A 23,318-nucleotide genomic window follows, 5' to 3' on the forward strand; every position below is an offset into this window, starting at 1 on the left:
AGACAGAATGTGTTTCATTACTTCTAGGCTCAATTAAACACCTTTTTTTAAAAATCTGAACCATTTTGGAAGTGATTTTTTTCACCTCCTTCTGGTTTTAGATTTGAAGTGGTTGGATTGTCAGTCATGATGGTCTATGGGTTAAAAAAATGCCTGAGTTCATGGGAAGGTAAGAACTCGTGTTAAGCTATTCTTCTACACTTAGATTCTTCACCTTAAAGGTGTTGTGATGCTCCTGACTGACTCTAACCTGAGTTAACACAGTTCAACCGGTTCTGAAGAAGGATAGAAGCCTGTGTGTCTCCCAGTGCAGACTGGAATCATGAACTCAGAACCTCATGCTATAAACAGAAATGAACCCTGTAAAATTCCCAATTTCCCATGCCTATTTTTGGGAATGCAGTGCAAAGCCTCCGAACTGAATACAACCAAGAGCAGAAGGACAGAAGAAAGCTCTTTGGTGAGTTGTTTCTTTGTCTAATTCATTACTATTTCTTCTTTATCTTCCTCTTTGGCAAGGTCTCAGTCAGCACTCAAGAACACACACAGTCTGAGGGAACAGCAGGGCAGTAATTCAAATTTGTATTACAAGGTGCAGGGTACAGTTCCTCCTGATTCTGTCACTATCATTAAGACAGGGGTTAGTCAGATATTCTTGCAAAAATATGGACCTGTTCAGAGACCTAACTTAGACACTTCATTGCCATTAACTTTGGTTAGGACCCAGTCTGTTCACACCCTTCTCATTTACTCTTCCAGCGTGTCCAAGACCTGCAAGATGGTGCTATAGCTGGTAATTTCTGGCAAGAATTTTTGGAATTGCAGAATTAATTCTCAGAACTGTCTGTCAGGATGGACTAATACATTAATAAGGCAGGAGGCTTGCAATCTTTGGCATTTGGAAAATCAAACATAAATTATCAATAGAATACACTGTTGAACACAGATTTAAATTCCTTTATAGTTTAAAACTGCTGCTGAAAATAACTCCTGGACAAAGTTGCAACTTCGCCTTAGTCAGAAAGGGCCACCCTAAACTAATACCACCAAGTATTTTAGTGCTTGACAACACCAGGAGCATCCAGCACACCTAAAGTTTGAGTGAGAAAAGTATCCTGGATGAGGGAAGGGAAGGTAGGGATAAAAAAAGACAGAAAAAGACACACAGAGATCAACTGAAAAAAAGTCAGTCTGTCCTCAAAAACACCCCAAATCCAGTAAGTCTGTTGCTACAGGTTTCACTATTGCCCTTCTCCACTTCTAAACCTAAGTTCTGGTCTGTGTACACAGCAGTTTCTAAACAGTTTGGGGATGACTCAATTAGAAATAGTTTTTTTTGATAGTTTGTGTTACAACACCCTAGCAGAGACAATAGATCCCAAAGAAAAGAAAACAAAATAATTTTGATAGAGCAAGTAACACGTACCAATATCGATCAACATGATACTCTTGGATATCAATAGGATATTAATTCAGGCATGCAGAGTCACTTTTAGTGCAGAACATTATCAGCCTTGAGATGAGTCAGAAACTTGAGTAAAGATGAAAGCATTTAAAAAATAATTTCCATTTAGTGGTTTTGCTATATTAACTACATTCTGTTGGAAACTTTAATTTCAAGTAGCAACATATAATATCTCTAGGTTTCACTACTTTATGCTATCTTGCTTTCAGACTTGTGGCTTATCAGCGCCTCAAACAGGAGAAGCTGACAACTCTCAGGTGATGCACTATCCATTTTAACTTCAGGGTTGAATATTTCAGTCTTTTTGTGAGGCACTGGGAAAGCACAGAGCAGTCACCTGGAACATGGCACTCCAAGGCAAAACAGATCCTTACAACTTCTGTGTGAGAAGCTTTCTGGGCTGTGAGCCCTCGTTGCCAGCTTATGTCAAATTTTTCATCTACCAATATTCTCAAGTCCTTCTCTACCAGGCTGTTCTCAGTCACCTGGTTTGCACTGATATTGGGGATTACCCTGCCCCAGGTGCAGGTCCTGGTATATCATCATGCATTTATTTGTTCTACAGAAGACATACTTCAGAACAAACTTACACAAAATTATAAACTAAAGTAACATCGACCCTAAATCTTAATGATCACTGGTAGGTGTCACAAAGCTGCCTCAGTTCCAGCTTTCTGCCAGGGCCAGTAGAGTAGGAACTAAGCAGCAGAGTCTTTAAGCACTCTTCATGTTTTCCTACGGGGGTCATCACAGCATTCAAGGTACAAGATTAGCTCAGAAAAAACTTCTCATTTCAGTCTCAGGTATGGATAAAGCACATCAGCCCTATAACAGTTTCACTGCACTATTCAACAAACGTACAGCCAGATTTGAGTTGTAATACTCTTCCTACTAGCACAGAAGCATTTGTGTTGAGTCCTAATGGTGGAACTGGCTTAGTGTACAGTGCAAAATTTTCAGTGAAGTATCACAGATACCAAAATGACAGTGACTGAATCCCATGCAAATATACTGACTGCAAACAAAGGAGGCAGCAGTCTAGCAAAAACATCATAACAGACTTCAGGAATTCTGCAATTATTGTATACAATATATATTGCATTCAGTAAAAAAACAATCTCATCGAAAAGCACAAAGCAGCTTGCAAATTTCAAACTCAATGTAGACCTGAAAGGAAGGAATACTTTCAGTATTTACATACCACTAGAACTGGCATTTAAGTCATATATTCTGTTGATAAAATACCATTTCAAAGAGAAACCACCTCATTCTCTTACAGTCAAGTCAGTCTTGCAACAGTAACTGAATTAAAACAGCAGCATGTTTTTCTTAAGGCCATAAGCACACATATCTGTATTTAAATGAAGGCATCGAAAGAACAAAGAATTTGCAAGCCACTGTTTTTATATGAAATTGTTAAATTTGTGCATGCACATGAATGTACATAAGAAATATTTCAGGCAGTGGTTCTTTGTATTCATTTCTGCTTCTTTCAAGCTGTGGGAAGTGAATAGCTTCTGTGAAAAATATTACTGAAAATTATTTGCATTTGATTTCAAGTGTAAATAAGCATCCTATGATTTTAAAGTTCCTTCACTGTATTTGCAGCTTAAGTATAATTTGTTGGCCTTTGATACCGGCAATTCCATTTTTTTTATCCAGATGGTTCAGGAAGAAAAAAAGTGACTTTAAGTAATTAGATGAGTGAATTTCAAAGAATTTTACATTATATCTCTTGTTTAAACCAAAAGAAAGCGATTTACTGTTCTTTTCCATTTTATGGCATTAATTTGTATTCAACTCCTAAGCCTTTTTAAAAGCACCCCAGACTCAAGCATTAGCAGGTGGCTGCACAATATCCTCTCTTTTGAAAAACATCTCAGGATTGTGCCTGAGTACTAAGTGATTGTTGCAATGCTTCAATATCTTGTATTAATATCTGAGGCATTTGGAGAATGAGAGAGTCTTCCATAAAATGCAATGCTGTGATTAATTTCTAAAGCTGGCATCTTTTCCGCCTACAGAGCCTAAGAGGAGTATAGGAGATACCTCCACCACTTTTCCCCACGGAGTAGCTGGTCCTATGGACTAAAGCTCCCACTGGAATTTTGTCGCGTTTTCAGGAATTAAATCACCCACTGATCACAGGGAAACCCAGTTCGATAAGCACTGGAATCCTACAGACAGACATTCCTTCAAAAAAGAACCAGAAACAGAGGATGAACAGTTTGTCACCTATGAATTTCTTTGGACTTGGTGACATCCCAAGTAACAGGTGCTATTTGGAGGGACACGTGCACCCTGCCACCTTTCAGTTTCACCATTGTTTCAGCGTCTTCCTGTAGCTTCATAAATTTCAGAAATGTTTTGATAAGCCAGGAAATCAATACCTCAGCAACAGAACTTGTCATCTGATGATTCTAATCTTTGATTCTGCACCAGGTAACTTTTAGCACTCAATGATATCACAGAATTTTTGGAGTTTCTTTGCAGCAGGAAACGTTGGACGATGCCAGTCTACTGATCTGTTACAAACTCCAAATATCATCAGGAGTATGTGAACAAAGTGGCTTAAAAATAGAAGATGTGGTATGCTGCTGACATTCGACATATTGTGAAAATTTGAGCTTGTCAGGCTGGTAGTTGCCAAAGCAGTTAAGCAGAACCCAGAACACTGGCAGTACTCAACATGACTACAGCATTTGGAATGGTGGCCAGTAAGAGATACATGAGCTTCAGTGAGCTCTGCAACAGAGAAAATGCTGACATTGATGAAGAAATGAGCTTATTTATTTACATCAGTAACACCAGATCAGTCACGGTAGTTAAAACTGAACTCTCAGATTTTCACCCACCATAGTGTGACTTTCATATTACCGATGGAAAAGAGGATGAAAACAAATGTGCTACCCTGGGAAGAAGGATGTTCTTACACACTAAACAAGTCCCTCACTGAAATCTGGAAAGAATCTTAGCAGCAGAGACATCTTTGTAATTATTGTTGCCCTGGTAAACAGTAATGTTAAAAGACTTCCAGTATTGTATGACACCAAGGACTCTGTCTTCAAGAGAAGGAATCAATACCACTGACATTAAGGTTTACTAGAATTATAAATATCCAGAACTTCTGGTGCTGAGCACTGATACTGAGTGAAGCTTTTTTCCAGCCTCAAGAAGCTGGCTACAACTGAAGCCTGAACATACTCCAGGGTGACTATTTTTAGCCTCACTGCTTTCAGCAGATAGAAAGGAAATGGATGCTATTTTGCTAATTACCATAAAGGCAAACTAGATATATTCTTAAATGTAATGCCTCTGTTTCATGAACTTTGTGTCAAAAAAAACCCAGGACAATGAGAAGCCTCCGATTAGAAATACTGATTTCCTTCCACAAGGTATAAATAAAAATTCACAGAGTATTTGCCATAAACTCTTCTTAAATATTCATCCCAAAGCATCTTTTTTTCTGAAAATGACCTTCATGCTAAGCTTCTATCAACAATACACCTTTCTAAAAAGGCACAGAACACATTCACTATGCTCTCTATTAGAAGCTATTTTAGTTCCAGAGAAATGCAGAGGAATCTAGACACAATCTTGGGCAGCCAGTTCTAGGTGGCCCTGACTGAGCAGGGGTGTTTGGACCAGATGACCTCCAGAGGTCCCTTCCCACCTCAACCATTCCGTGATTGTGTGACTCTCACCTGGAAATGATGATATTTAAATAACAGAAACAAGGCAAATTTCATGCCATGCTGTAATTAAGCCATTTTAAGGTAAAACAAAAGCAGAATCGTAAGTCAGCCATCAAAGCCTACTTTTTTTTATCCTGTCTCCAGGCTTTTACAAAAAAAAAAAAGGAAACTGAGATCCAGTGATCAGATCAATTGTCCCTCCCAAAATTCAAGGAAGTATCAGTTTCCATAACCAATATAATTCATACACTAGAAAATGTATATTAAAAAAAAAAGAAGAAGAAAGGAATATCTTGTGTCTCTCCCCCCCAACTCTCTCAGCCCATACACACTTGGCTACTAGAAGCTGAAGACAACAACTGGGTAAAAAGAACATAATAACCTTCTGCATCCAGCTGCAGATTTAAGAGAAACACAATAAAATACCTGCTGCATTACCAACAGTAGGCTATGCCTTTTATATTAGCATCATTATAATGGCTGGAAGCAGCAACCAAAATTACAACCTTTTTCATATCACTGAACAAAAAAGCATGGTAATATAAAAGACCTATTAAAATCCAGTCTCAGAACACCACTTGTAACAACAACAAAAAACGACAGACAAAATGAAAAGGACAAGAGACAGTGAAAAGAGTCTAAGATCACAAACAAATAAATAGCAAACAAACAGAAGCAACACTCCTGACCACTGCAACGGGGAATAGCCAATTCTCTGTACTGCTGAGCTCATCTCACTTAAACCTTGTTTTTCTTACTTGCTTCTCTCCACTACTCTTAAAAAATGGATCCAAAATGGACACATACTGAAGTACTAGTGTGTCTGTCACATTGCAGTCCAATTGTTCACAATTAGAGTGTTATTTGATTTGTTAAAAACTGGTGGGTGTCCAGGAGCACAAGAATAAAATAAAAAACATATCTTAACAGTACAGCTTAACCTATATGAACATGATTAATATTAATTGTCTACAAACTGCACATAACTCTTCCAGAAAAACTGTGATTGGAAATACTCTAGTATATGAAAAAATACATATTTTTTGTACTTGACGAGTAACTCAAAACATTCCAGGAATGTGTTTCTGTACTATGCTGAATTTTACTTTGAGCCAGAGAAACTGATCTTTAATACTTGAAAAATCAAGGTCGCATTGACTGACAGGCAGATGCAATCTCAGCCCTGCATAAAAATGGCTTCCCACCTCAAACAAACCAGGTGGCATTTGTGCAGCACGTCAGCCTTTGTGAAAAATGCACAGATGTATGCATACATAAGTATTTTGAAAAGGAATTCATAGCAAACTAAGCATATCTACAAGAATATATAGGAAGTGGTATGGTGGTCAAATGACTCATTTGCTTCTTCTAGTAGGAAGTATTTGTGGGGGGGGAAAAAGAGAAAAAACCCAAAACAACCCCAACCAAAAAAACCTCCCAAACTCCTGGCATAATGCTCATTTTCTGCAATATAATGAACTGTCAGTCAGTCAATACTCTCAGTACGTTAGAAAAGGTGAGCAACTCATCTGCACTAATTTAATTTCACTTGCTTGACCTAGAACACCAAGCTTCAGGACTTCTAGAAGCCTCCATAATATGGTTGTAAAGAAATGTGACTTTTCAAATGTGGAAGTTCATTAATTATTCTAGAATGTTTTACATAAAAGTCTGTTATGCACATTTCTTCCAGCAGCTTTTTCTAAGGACTTTCATTATACTCTCTGTAGAAAACCCTTATAAAAAAGTGAGAAGATACACAAAATTCTTGCAGCCTTGTTATAAGCTGTAATACTGGCAATCACTATTTTCACTAATGACACTTCAAGATGTATTTTTGAATTACTTATGAGAGCTATATGGATTACCAGCCTTGTTACAGTGTTAAATGTAGGCTCTTCTAGATTTTTTGTAACCCTCGGAATCTTTTTTTTCTTCACTTGGTGTATGGTTTGTGAGACTTCAGTAATTTGGATAGGTATAGTCAGAGTATTCCAAAAGCCATTGTGAAAGGTGACCAGTGTTTCAGGATCACATTTGAGAATGAAACAAGGGCATTGAATTAATCCTTTTTTGCCTGCCATTTTTCAGTGCTGCAGAAGTGCTAACAAACACTTCACACAATTCATCAACACCTTGAGCTGCACTTCACATGTGCCTTCAAAACCTCATGTGAGAACTACGAGAACTTGCGAGTGTGGCGCCCAGCTGCCCCAGCGCAGAGGACCTGAGCAGTCCTGCAGACCTTTCTGTAGCTACTCAACTTGGCAATGTCAGTCTGAATTGGAGCTTTGCAGAAGTCACCCTCAGAGATTTTTTTTATTTCTGAACTTTACCTTAAAATGAAGTGTATAAGATACTGATGTGTTCCAAATACTGTTGAATTTTTTTCTCCTGTGTGGAAATGGAGAAACAGAAATGGGAAAGGGGGACTGAGAAAGAATTGGGGAAGAAGAGAGTTTGCTATGATCAGAGGGATGAAGAGAATGGATGTGAGGACCAGTGCAAGGATGAAAACAGGTAATGTGGCAGAAAGAATCTGAGATGCTTACAACTGGCATGATGATATTTAAAATACATAAGAAGGCAAATTTCATGCCATGCTGTAATGCCGCCATTTTAAAGTAAAACAAAAGGAGAATTTTAAGTCAGCCATCAAAGCCTACTTTTTTATTCTATGTCTCCAGGCATTTACAAAAAGAAGGAAACTGAGATCCAGTGATCAGATTAATGGTCCCTCCCAAAATTTAAGAAAGTATCAGTTTCCATAACTAATGTAATTCACATGCTAGAAAGTGTACTATTAAAAAGAGAAGAAAGGAATGTCTTACACCTCTTTTTTTTTATCCCTGCACAACCCAGCCCTCCATTTTCCCTCTTTTGAGATTAGCAAACATCCCTTAGGAGTATCAAAATCCTACTCTCATATCTCAAGTCATCTGGAGCCTGAAGGGATCCTGAATGTCTGGGGAACTCCTCTCTTCCTGTGTCCCACGTTTCCCAGTGCAGAGAAGCTGCTTGGAAGTTCTCTTTTCTTTTGGGGGGTGGGGGGGGGGGGGGGCATTAAGCCAAGGTGGTTAAACAGTGGGATCACAAAATTTAAATCTCTTAAGCCTCAGAAAGACAAAATTAGGGCACAGATAATGCATCTTCATGGTGGAAAGTTGACTGCAGTAAGAAAATAGTCTGGTTCGTCTGCGACTGGCTAAGGAGGATGTGCAGCCTGCCCAAGGCAGCCTGAAGAAGGGAAGGCAAGAACCTACCTGGATGACATGGATGGTGGGGGCACAAGCCTGGTGCAAATACAGAGTGTGCTGCACAGTGAGCCATGTGTGACCCCACCTGCGACATACACACTGCTACCACAGGTCACATGTGCCTCCACCGTCTGACAGGCTCCATGGGGCAAGAAGGGAACTATTGTAGAGTAGTGTAGGCACAGTATTTTCTGTGACACTGCACAGCAAAGCTGTCTGCCGTTAGAACTGGTCTGCCTACCTTTTTCTCCACACAGTCCAAATATTTTTAAATGGGATCATGAGATCCACTCCCACAAGACAGAAATCGTGACAGGTGCTTGGAAACCACATAATATTTTCCAGCTAGCCTCAATAACTGAAAATGTAAAACCAATCATTAAGGTGCTATGAAGAAGAAGCGCACTACTAATAAAAAATTTGAGGAAGTTCAGTAACACTAAGATTTACTGGTGCAGGATAGTGGGAGTTTCATGGTATTTGTCCCTCTTCTAGAACGTGAAGTTCAGAAAACTTGAAAAAATTAGAATAAATCTGCAGACAACAACACTTGCAAAGTGGAATACCAAGTGAAGGTCATACAACCTGTTTTACTTTAGTTAGGGAGCAGTTATCCCTGGACACACATTTGTACCTTGTATTCAATATGTTGCGAACATCAGTCATCTTCATCCCTTCCATAATCAAATCAAAAGCTGGGGGATAAAATTCTCCCGACTACTACATCTGTTAACACTCTCACTCACATGTCACCAGTTTCTGTAGTTTCAGGTTCCATCCTTAAACCCACATGTCACACTTATCTCCCACTAAACTGCTGGCAAGCCCATCATGACACCATCGCTTCACCCTCATGCTGAAACTCTACAGAGCAGCAAGGAAACCAACACCACACCACGCATCCATCAGCTGATCTCCTTGACCCAGATGCAGATGGCAAAATAGACAGGATCCATATCTGCATTTAATACCAGGAAGTATATAATCCTTTTTGGTTACTGTCAGCTCTCAGAAAAAAGTGATTACAGATTTTGAGAATGTGCAGCTTCCTCTTCTAGATCTTAAACGTTTGAAGCAACTGCATTTGTCTTTTAATTTTATTTCCTTCTCAACTCAACTTAGTATTATAGCGCTCCAAGCCTACACAATAGACTTGCTCTTTTATCAATATTATAAATTCCACCTTTGAGGAGTCTCTCTCATATAAAGCACAAGAGTAAATAGAAAAATGAACAAAATGGTTTAATATAACACAGTTCTATAATGTATGTGTTTTATCTTTAATGCTGTCACCTTTTTTTATGTACAGACTGTATCATCTTGAGGGTGGGAGAGCATAAAGGGAGTGAAGGGAAAAGTTAGATCCTACTACTCAAATACCAGATACAGTATTTGGATATAAACCAAATTCTTCTGAGACTGTCACTGCTAGAAGTGCTAAATCTCATGCTGATTCTCAACAGAACAGACTTTTTTTTAACTTCTTGGTAGAAGGCAAAAAATCTTTAGCAGCATGTAGAGTTAGAAAGTAGGAATACACAGCCTGACAATTTTTCTAGAGGAAGGAAAAAACAACAGTACCATCGTTTTCACCTGTCAGTGTTTTCAGAGACAAACTCTGCTTTTGTGTTTGTACTTCTGTTACTCCTGTAGGAGCAGAACATGACAAAATTGAAGATGAGAAGGGGTTGCATCCATGCATGTGTGACAGAAAGTAGAACACTAAAAAATTAAAAGTTTGGGTAGCACTTAATTAAAGCTATCAGTTCTGTTTCTGCCTCCTTCTATGGCTTACCAGAAGATGTTTATCCGATCAACTATGCACAAAATGCAAAAAAGCACTTGGATCAGGAAACCCGTGATTACAACAATTATGAAGCAAATACATTCTATATTCATGTATATTTAAAATTGCCAGATTGAAATGAGTCCTTTTCTATAACATTTGCCTCATACTCCATTTCCTAGTGATGACAAAAACCATGACGGCAATCACAGAACTCCGTCTGAAATGAAGCAGTTCACTGTACAGGAACAAACTTATGGTATTAATGTGCCAACAGCTAGAACATAAAATGTCAAAACTGTATGAATTCAGTAAGGAAATACTGGAGCAATTTAGATGACAGAGAAGGTTAATAAAATACAAGATACTGAAAATGTATATGATGCACAGAAATCAGATCAGGCATTGGAGGTAAACGTCACTTTGCATTTTCTGTGTTCGTTTCGACACTTCTCTTCCTGAAATGTCCTGTTTTGAATTTCTCTATTTACAACAAACTCACAGTATAAAAGGGTGATTTAATGAAAACACACATGCCTAAAATATATAAAGATGCACTTCATATAAGGCACAATTCAATCCCAAATCTGATTACTAGAGAATATCATCAAGTTAATTACCCATAAGATATATGAATCGCATGATAAATTCTAGACGTATTAGCTTAAATTTTCAGAAGTTGCTAAATGATCCTGTTAAATGTGTATGTTGTGGTTTCCATGCCACTTCTGGCATTTTCAGTCACTACCTTTTGTAAGAAGCATGTCAGTTTAGGTCCTGCACTTCTCCAGAAACTCCTTCCTATTTTGGACATTTTAAATGTCTTTTCAGAGACCCTTTTTGTCTAGCACAGCACAGTAAAGCGGAATCAAACTTGGATGATCCACAGAAACTCACACTCAAGAAGTGCGCCCTGAGCAGACCAATGTAAGCCTTTAAGTCCTCAGGAAATTCAGCTTCAGTCACTTTTGAATACAGTCATACGTTCAGATATTAAAAGGCACATATACTCTAGTAAGAGATTTGTATATGATGGGATGTAGAAGTCTGCATCATCCCACCAGACAAAACCAGAGGGAGATTCAACTCTCACAGCAGCCTTCATTCCCTCCCCACAGTAAACCCACCCCAAAAGCAAGATCAGTTCTGATTCTGTGTAAGTTTGGTGTAAGACCATGATAATACTGAAATCACTCTTCCCTTGTAAGGCAATAACAAAAGTCAGATATCATTTGTCATTAAGGACTCCTACCTTTTCAGCTTCATATAATTTTCACTAGCTGCAGGTCTGCATTCAGCACGTTGTACCACTATTCCTTCCAAGGCAAGTTTATCTGGAATGAAAAGAATATGAAGTAAAACTGGACATTAAAATAAGATCCACCAAGTTGGTCAACATTTGAATTATTTTTCACTAATTAAGAATTCACAAAATATAACATAATTTTAAGTTCTCAAATCAGGTTCTAAAATCTCTGCTATTTAGACACCAAAGAAAGAAGCAGGAAAAATGTGTTTGTATAGCTGGTATACCCTAGACTTCCTTTTTTTGCCCTCAGATGTTTTACATACTAAAAATTAATCAGAGAGATCAAATTTTAAATAAGAGATTGCAACTCCTTTCTCTAGATGTTGCTCTCAGATTATTATTTAGGAATTGTTTTCTGTAAATGGGCAATTAATACAATCAATGACTATGAAAAAAATAATCTCCTAAGAGAACCCAATAATCTGAATATCCAAAATTAGTGGAAGATAAAACAAAAGCTTTTTATTTTATTCTCAGGAAAAGAGTAACACATTTTTTCTCTTATTACAATTTTTTTAAAAGTACACCAAAGGAACACAATTCAAAGAAGTAATAATACAACATATGGTAACAGTCAGGGAAAAGAAGTAAAAGCTTTCAGTTGGCAATCTAGGACACCACATACAGGTATTTAGGTAGAACTCCTCTCGGCACATTCACCTCTGTGATGCAGTCACTTTGTTACCCTATGTGACCACCTTTTGCCTACAGCAATGATGACTAACAGAGCAGTACCAGCCTACACCACAAAGGTAGGTAAACCCAAAAATTAAAAGCAACTTGATGCAGAAATGGAGAGAGAAGTGATGGTGGGCAAACTTTTTCACTCGTCCTACGATGTCCTACTGCATAATGTGTGGATGTGGGAGGAGTCAATTTATCATCTCTCACGTCAATTTATCCATCTCTCTTGGGCATAGCCAGTGCAGTATGTGTTAAACAAACACCTCTGGAACAGCCTTGCACTATAAGAAAGGATGAGTTTTAAAGGCTTGAGTAGCTGTCAATATTCAAATGTCCTTCCAAAGGTGCCACACTGTCACTGTCACCTTCTGCTGTCAATGTCACAGAAGATGACAGAAATGCTTAGAAATACTGATGCCCAAGTAACCCAAGGCACTGTGACACTTCTGGGTTTCCTATCACCTTACAGACTGAAATATTACTACATCTGCACCTCTAAGTCTGGTCTCCCGAATAATGCCAGAAGCAACAACTTAGAAATCATGTATTTTGAAATTATTTAATCTACAATTTCTTGGATTGAGTCAAACTAAATTTTTGAAAGTAGTAAGAATGTCACATTTTTTCAGATAAATTTGAATGAAACAGAGAAAGTTTGTTTTAAAACATTTGTGATTTTGTGGATACCCAGGTTAATGGTCAAGAGAGACAACTTGAAAAATGTGTCTGACTTCCTATGTATCATGAACAGAAAAAATTCATGGTCTTTCTTCTTTACAGAACCTAGTAATTTATCTGTGCTAAAGTGGTACTAATATTGCTGCTTAATGTCTAATATGAATTTGGCTTCAGTTTCTAGCAGTTGGTTCTTCTTATGACTTTCCACACTATGGTTAAGAGCCTTTCAGTACCTGGTGTTTTCTCCCTTTGAAAGTACTTACAGATTGTAATCAAGTTGCTTCTCAACCATCTTTTCAATAAATTTAAGCTCATGCATTATCTCATCACAAGACATTTTTGCCATACTTAAATCAGTCTGGGGTTTCTTATTTGCATCTTGTTCAATGTCAAAATTATATTTTAAGATTACAGAGATCAGAAACCAGACATAATACTACTGTACTGATTTTATGAAAACCTATTTATGGAAGTAAAATAACAGATACAGGAGCTGGAATTTCTCTCCCCTCATTTAAGCCATTTGAAGGCTATTCAGCAGAATCTATGAATTCAGCTGAGAGAGGGAGGAAGGGAAACTGTCAGGAAAAAAACGGTCCCATCTCTTTTAGAATTCAGTTATTTTCTGCTGTTTTTTTGTTGTAGGGTTTATTTTGGAGGAGACAGCACACAGTGGCTGTGTCCTAGGACTGCTTCATGCTAAAACTGGGTTAAGATCAATTTGTCTCTAAAAAACAAGTTCTGGAGGTTTGTGGAGTTGACTGGCTATTACATTACTAATACAACCATTTTGAGTCTTTTCTAAGCCTCACATTTTACCTATGTGCTCTGCATAACCTAGGTGTATAATTGGCTTGGTGAAAATGCATTGTCCTTAAAACAGATTCTGTGAATTAAGCAATCCCAGGCACACCATGACATGTCCTGTCATAGTTGCTCACTGTTTGACCAGCACTTGTGACAATCACAACACATTTTATAAGCAGTGATTGTCACTTACCACTCTCCTTCTTGCTAATCCTGGAGGAGGCCTTTTAAACTGCAACTGATGTCAGCTAGTTTTTAATCTTGTTCTGTGCTTGCTTTTTTTGGTTTTTTTTAGATATAAATCAGAATGTCACAAGGATCTAGACTATGTGCAATAGGAAATATTAAGCAGGCTGCAAATGTGCTGTTGCTTTAAACTCACGATCTTCAAAATAAACAATATTAGGTTTGTTTGACCAGAAAAACTTAACCTAAAACCATGTTTGCTAGCATTCATTGCATTTCCAATCTTATCTATCTCTTGAACTCTGTAATATTTTTTCTGCTCACTTCTATGGTATAGGTTTCAAGGCTAGTTAACCTATATTCATCCGAACCATCTAACCCAGCTGCCTGAACACTGACATGTCACTACCAATCTCCCTGCACTTTGCACAATTTTCAAATTCCTTTTAAGTTCCAAGGATCAGGATCCATAAAGCAGAGTTCCCACCCATCAACTATTTAGGAAACGAATATGCCAATTAAGCATGTTTGTCCTTAATATTACCAGAGAAACACATAATGATTTTGGGTTATAATGGACTTTAAAAATCATTTGGTTCCAACCCCATCATGATCAGGAACACCTTCCACTAGACCAGATTGCTCAAAGCCCCATCCAACCTGGCCTTTAACACTGTCAGGGTTAGAGAATCCACAACTTCTTTGTTATCTCATCTTTGATGTCTTGGCTAATACCCTCTTTTAATTACCACTGATTCAGATTTGACTTTTGCAGTCAAATCCAGACAAAATGTTCCAATCACTTAATGTACAAGGCTGTGCATGGTCTCTCAAACACCACATTGCAGCTAAACTTGTCTGCTGTCTAAGAATATCTACTGTCCAAAACCCAAGACTTATGTCCCACTTTCCCTGGACCCTCTTAGGGATTTTAACACAACTTTAGAGTCTAGCAGAATACACAAAGATCGAAGATACACGCATACCTCTGGATAAAAGACTGTAGTTTTTATTCCCTTTGCAGCCTAATTAGACTTAATTCACCAAACACAAATTCAGACACGAGACTGTCTTTAACTATTGCAGAGATGCAATGAAAAGATATCCAAAATGCCACACACCTGCCTTGATATTTCCATAGTCACATCAGTCTAGAAGGTAATGGATGCATGAGGCATGAAAGTGGTAGGTCCCTTTAAAAACACCTACACAAAGTAGATCGTACAAAATAAACAAATAGATCTGAAAGATTAGCTAAGATCAGTGATGAGAAGGGAAAATAACACATTTTCCCAAGAATCTCACAATCTCAGTTGCCCAACATGTGTTGGCAGGTACAAAGCACCCTCTTAGTGCAGCTCTAGACAGGCTTCTCCAAAGAATCCATAGATTCATCATTAGCTGCCAAATGCATGCTCACCCTGACCACCCTGCCTGAATGACCTGGTGCCAATTCATAAAGTAATTTCAATTATTGTCTCAGTGAGATGATAGATATGCTGGGGAGACACAGATTCCAGCTTGGAATCCTGCTGACAATCATTATCAAAGAACAGAATATGGTAGAAACATTTAAGTCAATGTTAATAAATAGGCGAGAGAGAAATTTACTGGAACTGTGCAGTAGATGATCTGATAGGGGTTGGATTGTTGTAGGTTTTAGAGAGAGATGGACTGGCTTGGAGATTTTAATGTATTAATCTTCTAGACTGACTGCACTCATCTTTGATTTCCAGCCACTGTGTTGTTGGACCACTGCTAAGCTGAAGAGCCTACTAGCAAAGCATTTCTGCCCATCCAAGCACTTACGTAGTCTCCATCTTTATCAAGTCTAATAAAAATAAATAATGTTTTCTTAAACCTTCCATTATGCTTCTTAATTGTTCTTATTGGCCTGACAAAGTCCAGTTCATGCATGTATCTCCTGAGATACTGTCTCTCACAGCCAGACTTGTCAGGTTCTGGAGCTTACCAATTCCTCCACCTTGTAAGTGGTGTCAAGGAGAAAAGGAGAAGACCACACTCAGGATGCATGGTTCCCAGGCAGCAGGAAAAAGGAGATGCAAGTGAAGTAAGGACAGGCTGTGGGCACATGTGCCTCCAACTCCTCCGCTGTTAGATGGGCTGATGCTTCCCAGCTGTCATGGTTTAACCACAGCCAGCAACCAAGCCCCACACAGCTACCCACTGCCCCACCAGCAGGATCAGGGAGAGAATTAAAAAGGGAAAAGCTGGAAAAATTCACAGGCTGGGAGAAAGACAGGGCCATATCACATACAACAATTACTCAGGAAGACAAATGCCATCACTCCAAATATCCCTCCTCTTCCTCCTTCTTCCCTCACTTAATATACTGAGCATGATGTCACACAGTCTGGAACATTTGGTCAGTTTGGGTCACCTGTCTTGGCTGTGTCTCCTCCCAACCTCTCATGTACCCCCACCTTCCTCACCAGTGTGTCAGTATAAAAAGCAGAAAAGGCCTTGGCTCTGTGTAATCCCTGCTCAGCAGTAACAAAAACATCTCTGTATTATCAACCCTGTGTTCAGAAAAAATCCAAAACACAGCTCCATACCAGCCACTGCAAAGAAAGTTAACTCTACCCCAGCCAAAATCAGCACACCAACATTCAAGTCAGAAGCCCTGGTAAGCTCACACTGCTCACTCAAACTGCTGTGCAGCTTCCCAGGCTTTTGCATGTGCTGGCTGGACAAGGAACAGCTCCTTCCTTCACTAGACCTCAGCTCTGCTCTTACAGATCAAAGGCATTTTGTGGCACCTCTCTCGCCTCAAGGCTGATGACCTTCTCAGACCATCCTTCCCTGTTAGCTATGCAACTAAGGAACAGGATCTCCAGGTCTCCACTTGGCATTCCCTTATTTAGGCATACAGTGATACATTCCACGTTTGTTTTACTGACCACTGCACAGAACAATGACCTCATGCTCAGCTGTCAGTGATGTATTATACATAGATCAGAGCCTCTGCCCTAACTCTCCTGCAAACATAAGTACTGCAAGCTCTGTTTACAGTTATTCCTGGACACATAAACCTTGTATTTGGTGATAATAAAATGTTACCCTAACCAACTATCCAAATGGTTCTGCATCAGCAATGTATCACCTTACTGGCTGTACTCTCATGTGTATCATCTCCAAAACCATCAGCAACTACCTCCTTGATCACTCACTAGAAAAAAAAATTACCAAGAACTAAATCACAGCAATATCTGAGTGACAATCTTCTGCCAGTTTGAAACCTGCAGGTTAAGTTCTGTATAGCTAAATGATAGGGAAACAAATGTGGTATATATTCTACAACAAAATGACAAATTAAACATACTGAAGGATTTAACAGAAAAAAGCATCACCTGCTTTGTTGAACAAATTCTAACTTAAAAAAGGCAAGAAAAATTGGCATCACCCTTTTTCTCTTCACACACATTGATTGGTATTATATTAGTCTCTCAACTTTTAACCGATTGATTTTCAAGTCAGATATTTTATCGTTTTTCATAAAGTATCTTTTCATATTTAAATGCTTGGCTCACCCAAATAATCTTCCAGATATTGGCACAGCATTTGCTTTTCCAGTCTTGTAGAATTGCAGTGCTCAAAAATTATTAAAAATATAAGCAACAGCAATTTTGACAGTTTCTTAGACAGCCCTTTAGAAACTCTTGAATGCAAATTGGTGAGACTTGCTGGTTTGAAAATCTTTAATTTTAATTACTAAGTAGAGATTGTCTTCAATAGCTGTTAATCAACACCTGGAGATATTGAAATGAGAATTTCTATGCTACCAACACTGTGAGACAGGAGCTACTGAATGGTCTAATTGTCCAACAGCCTGGACAATTTTCTGTGTTATGACAATAAACGACTAGCACACTGCCTCAATAACCCTAACAGATTGTATTAGCATGGCTTCCTACTACACTTCTAAATTTCTCTCCCTCTTATTAGCTGAGAATTTTCCTCATATTCTTTTGTACTCTAATAAAAAAATTAGCTGGTTTCTGTAACCCAGGTTATTTTTACTGACAGTAGACAGTTGGTAAAGCTGATGTTCTTTGGATAGACAAGTAAGCTGAACCACTTGTAAAGCACCAACTTCTCCATGGTGTCATCTGGTCCTGAATCCTCAGCTCTATGGCATGCTCAAGCTTACAGACCAGGAGGTCCAGGGAGATGGTGGAGGTTGAGTGGGAGTGAGGTTGTTTTCCAAAAGAAAACATGTAGGGCAGAAGGAGGGTCAGATGCCTAGCTCCCCCCTCCTCCTAGGATTTGTTTTTCCGTGTAGCTGCTAGATACTAGCACTGAATTTTCACTGTCTCCAGGACAGCTGAGTGAGAACCTGAAAATCTCTGGGGATTACCCTTCTGGTGCAACCCAAAGTGTGAGTAACTTGGGAAAGGAGTACTACTACTATACCCACTCTCCTAAGTGTGCACAAGGGTGGTCAGTGTATTTTCTGACTTAATCTGAAACCCATACAATATCCTTTCAATTGCTGGATTCCAGTACTATTCCCTACTTCAACAGCCATCCCAGCATACAGGTAGCACTAATAATTTGTGAGGCAGCAGTCACTTCAGGGTTGCTACCCCACAGGACACTTAAGCTGGGTAGGGCAGAAACAGCACACTAACAAGAGGGAAAAGCACCCAGCAGCAAGTTATTCTGTTTCAATCCCAGTGGGAGACAAAAAGATCTGGGATGCACTTGGCACATCTCAGCTGTCACACACTGGTACACAACACAAAAGACTCTCAGAGCACAAAAATGATCAAAGTCTCTAACTTGATTGCAAGAAATACTTCCGCATCTTTGCCAAAATGAACTTTTGGATGATCTTTCAGTGCATGGACAAAAGGACAGAAAAAAGGAAATCCAGCATAGCTACACCTTCAAAAACCAGTAAATTATATGAAATCACCCCACTAAAATTACATGCTCTACAATACCATATGTATCACCAAGTGCCAAAGAAGAATGAGGGCTTTTTGGGTAAGTCTTGTAGTATGGTACAGAAAGTGGAAAACTTTTGCCAAGAAATGCTACGCTTTAATTTTATGTTACAGATGACTGTCAGCTGCAGTGAAATAAAGTGAAAATTTTACAGCAGCTCTAAATTTTTCAAGTCTCAAAGGTTTAAGTGTAAATATTCATGAACTCCAGAGTATATTTTCCACAAACCACTGAAATGATTTTGCATGATCTTTCAAAGAATACTTACTTGTTCACAAAAGTGGAAAATATCAACTGCAAGTGTTAGAACATTCAGAGGATGATGAAAAGAGAACACACACTGTGCTATAAATTCTGGCTATTAAAATGCAAACGGCTTAACTGGACATGGAAAATTTACAAATCCCTTCTCTCCTTGGAAATCCCTATTCACTTGTACCAGGATGCTCCTAGCTCAGCTTCAAAATATTTCAAGTTCACTGTGTGAGGTGAGAGCACCACCAATCATTCTCTTAATGTTTAACAGACAATAAGATGGTTAAATAATTTAGCTATGCACAATCTAAGCACATTATGTGAATTTTCCATCACTTGACAATAAAATAAATTTGAATGGATGTCTCCTGTAATGGGAAAAAAACCTTAATTGAAACTAATTGGCTTTTTCATTTTCTCAATTACTAATTCAGTAACTTGAAAAACCTAGTAATAAGTGAAAGGAGTTAATCTTGAAAAAAGTCCAAATATTTAAAAATTAGATTAAAATCTCTGATTGAAATATCTTTGACTGAAGTTATGTTAAACATATCCTCAGCATTGAAGAGTTAAAAATAAAATCATTACTAATTCCTGGTCAATCAAACCTAATTCATAATACCTGCTTAATATATATCATATATAGCAGCAGAAAAATTCAGTGTATCCATGCTTGGGATAGGATACCCTGGCAAGGAGAAGAGTGAGAGAAAAACATTTATTTCCACTAGAGTCAGTTACCAAATAATAAAATATTATAGTGATTACTCTGTGGTATAAATAAACAGCCTTACAGACAGTGGGAGCAGTAGGAATAAGATACTTAGAAATAGACCAGAAGAATTTACAGAAATATAATGTGCCTTTCCACTGCTAGTCAGACAAAGCAGGACATATCTACCTGTAAAATGAAAAACACATCTTGAAAAAGATAGAACCTTCTTCTCTCCAGGTCTAACCCAAGAAAAGCCTTTGCTCCCATCCATGCTGGGGAATGCATGCAGTGGCTCCCATCTGCCCACTCCCCAAGGAAACGCCCACAGAGATGTGTGGAGAGCTTTTCCTTTCCTGCCCAAACTGCAAACGTTTAAAGGGGAAATCTTTTTCTAAGAGGCAACTGGGAAGGTCAAAGAACAGGAGAGAAGATGGGCATTTGATTCCAGTGCTGTGTTGATGCTTCTGCCTCCCTGTACCCCAGTGTTGCTAAGCTATGGTGTTATCTGATGTTCAAAGCTATCTGTAGGCACACAAGCCCTTTGTTCCACAGGGCAGCTGAGTTTTTCTATAGAGAAAGAACAAGCTGATGCTAGACAGTCTTGATGACTTAAAAACCATCATCAATATAAATGGTAAATCCTTCCTGAAAAACTGTTTTTGTCTATGGCACACAGGAAGGCAAAAAGCAAAACCTAATCAGGCTGCTATTCTTGTGGTGGTGAGGATAGTCCCTTTGACTGCAAATAAAAGCTTTTGCCACAAACTTAAAACAATCAGACCAACAAGTCCTTAGCATCACTTCCAGGGTGTCTTCTGTGGAAACATCTTACTGCTGCACATGTGCCCAATAAATGAGTGAACATGTATGTGCACACGTTCCACAGATGACATCCTCCCTTTTACACATAGGGACACACCTTTTATTTCTGCTGTCCTGCTGTATGCATCAGGTACTGTAATCAGTACTAAAAAACAATGTGAAAAAACAGGGTTTGTGAAAATAAAAATCCTTGAAACACTAATGAAGCTGTTTAACATCATAAGCACAAAATACGATTTGGCCAATTGACACTACAAATACATCTTCAAGTATTAAAAATATGTTGCCATTTTGTACAGCAGCATTTATTTCTGTGCAGAACTCCCTAAGCTATGCAAACTACTTAGACTTAAAGGAAAGAAATAAACAGTTATTATAGGCTTCTTCCCTTACACAGTTAAATGCAAATTCTCTCTTACAGTCATATTCCTGCTATCTCCCTGCAAACACAGCTGATACGCCACCTACTGCAAAGCCGAGCTGACAGTCAGAGCAATGCGAGCAGTATTTCCATTCCAACATCGAGCTGGAGCTGAATAAAGGTGCTTTTTAATAAGAAACATCCTCCTTGCAAGCTGACAAGAGCAAAGCAGGATAGCTGTATTGTTGTCCTAGCTTCAATAATGGAGAGAAAAGCAAGCAGGAGAGAAAATGAATGCGAAGAAAAAAACAGCAACTCTGAAAGCTCCGAGCTAGACAAGGACTATAAAACGTCTCTGATTACTCTGAATGTCGGTGGTTACCTATACATCACACAAAAACAGACACTAACCAAGTATCCAGATTCTTTTCTGGAGGGGATCATAAACGGAAGAATAATGTGCCCATATGATGCAGACGGTCATTACTTCATAGACAGAGATGGACTCCTTTTCAGACACATCCTCAACTTCCTACGGAACGGAGAACTTCTTCTACCAGAGGGGTTTCGAGAAAATCAACTTTTGGCACAGGAAGCTGAATTTTTCCAGCTTAAGGTACTCTCAGAGGCAGTGAAATCAAGGTGGGAGAAGGAACAGCTAGCATCTCGAGAGACTACTTTCCTGGAAATAACTGACAGCCACGACCGTTCACAAGGACTTAGAATCTTTTGTAATGCTCCTGAATTCATTGCAAAAATAAAATCCAGAATTGTACTGGTGTCCAAAAGCAGGCTGGATGGATTTCCAGAGGAGTTTTCAGTATCTTCAAATATTATTCAATTCAAGTACTTCATAAAGTCCGAAAACGGTACACGATTGGTACTGAAGGAGGACAACACCTTTGTCTGCACCCTGGAAACTCTTAAATTTGAGGCTATAATGACGGCTTTAAAATGTGGATTTAGACTGCTGACCAGTCTGGACTGTTCAAGAGGGTCGATTGTTCACAGTGATGCACTGCATTTTATCAAGTAATCACAAAGGCAAAGGAAACGAGCACGCAGCCAGTAAACCTCCTTGAACTGCAGCCTCCTGGCATCACAAATAATGCATCTAACTAGCCCTGTACCACAGAGCTCAGCTGCTAATCAACTGATGTGAGCTAATGGTATGTAAATCACATAATGACATCTATCTCTGGCTTACTTAAGCTGAATGAAAATTTTATGCCTGAATTTAACAAGAATTATCTGCTAACATTGTAAACACAGATGGAATGCTTTATGCTCTTTGTAATGTTTTCTCAATGCTGTCTTTCAACCAGAGAGTCTAGCTGAATTTTTGTGTACCTGTGTGATGAATGTGCATATACCTAACTGCTCTGCTGAAAAGCAGTGAGAGTATTTTCATATAATAAGCAGGCTTGAAGTATGTTTTGCTTATGACAAATTCAGAATGGATTTTAACCAGAATAAATGATTTTGACTGTTCATTAGTGTTTATGGTAATGTATTGTACTGAATTTGCAAAAAACAGGATTGCAAGAGTTTAAAATAACTAACTTAATTTTTAACTTAAATGGTTGCTCAACTCACTTAACCCCAAATTTATACCATACTGCTACACTAAGAGCAATTGCCAGAAATATGGAAACCAACAAAATAATGCTGGGGAGATTAATTTTATTACAGGAATTGGGTCCAATTCTGCACAAAGTATTACATTTTCTAATCATACATACATATCAAATAGCTAACAAAAATACCTGACATTAAGTTTAGTGTAACAGGTCTCCAGTAATAGCATCCTACAATGCCACAGTCAGTATTTCTAGCAATCATTTGAGCCCTTGCTTTGCACAGTGACTTAGTAAATGCAATGAGTACTATCAGTTCTGAACAGACCACCTGCTGGCATTAAAGACTATTCACTCTAAATAATGAAATAAATACCTTCATTCTCCTCATCTCCACTATTTATCAAATCTTTCAATTTATATTTTAAACAAAGTTTTAATAGTTTCCATAGAATAACTGTAACCAATTTAAACACAAGTATTACAAACAAATCACTTCACAAAAGCAAACTGAAAAATCAGCACAAAAGGCAAGAAGAAGCAGCACTAACTCTAAGCTTTGTCATTGAAACCAATCATCATTCACAGCTCATATGAACCAAAATTCAAGTAAAATTCTTATAAAGAAAGAAAAAAACCAATTAAGTAGTTCTTCCAAAACATCGATTTTGTACAGGAAAAAAAATAATGTCAACAAAAGGCAGTACAATCTATATTACAAGTGACAACCAAGGAAAACAGCTAACACAA

The 23,318-nt window shown here is 38.4% G+C and overlaps 2 protein-coding genes across 2 annotated transcripts in view; one reads left to right on the top strand and one right to left on the bottom strand.

Annotated features, from left to right (window-relative positions):
* GTF2F2 (general transcription factor IIF subunit 2) overlaps positions 1 to 23,318 on the bottom strand; it is an 83,796-nt gene that overhangs the window by 32,886 nt on the left and 27,592 nt on the right. The window contains exon 6 of the mRNA XM_033052437.2: positions 11,456 to 11,537. Within this exon, the coding sequence (XP_032908328.1) occupies positions 11,456 to 11,537 (82 nt within the window). The remainder of the gene's footprint in view (positions 1 to 11,455; positions 11,538 to 23,318) is intronic.
* KCTD4 (potassium channel tetramerization domain containing 4) lies at positions 21,077 to 22,484 on the top strand. The gene has a single exon (XM_033052438.2). It carries the CDS (start codon positions 21,254 to 21,256, stop codon positions 22,025 to 22,027), a length of 774 nt encoding a protein of 257 aa, XP_032908329.1. The 5' UTR covers positions 21,077 to 21,253; the 3' UTR covers positions 22,028 to 22,484.

The sequence above is a fragment of the Catharus ustulatus genome, chromosome 2, assembly GCF_009819885.2.
Source record: "Catharus ustulatus isolate bCatUst1 chromosome 2, bCatUst1.pri.v2, whole genome shotgun sequence".
Taxonomy (NCBI): Eukaryota; Metazoa; Chordata; class Aves; order Passeriformes; family Turdidae; genus Catharus; species Catharus ustulatus.

Coding starts and splice junctions, on each gene's coding strand:
- KCTD4 (XM_033052438.2), top strand. CDS start 21,254: ATGGAGAGAAAAGCAAGCAGGAGAGAAAATGAATGCGAAGAAAAAAAC.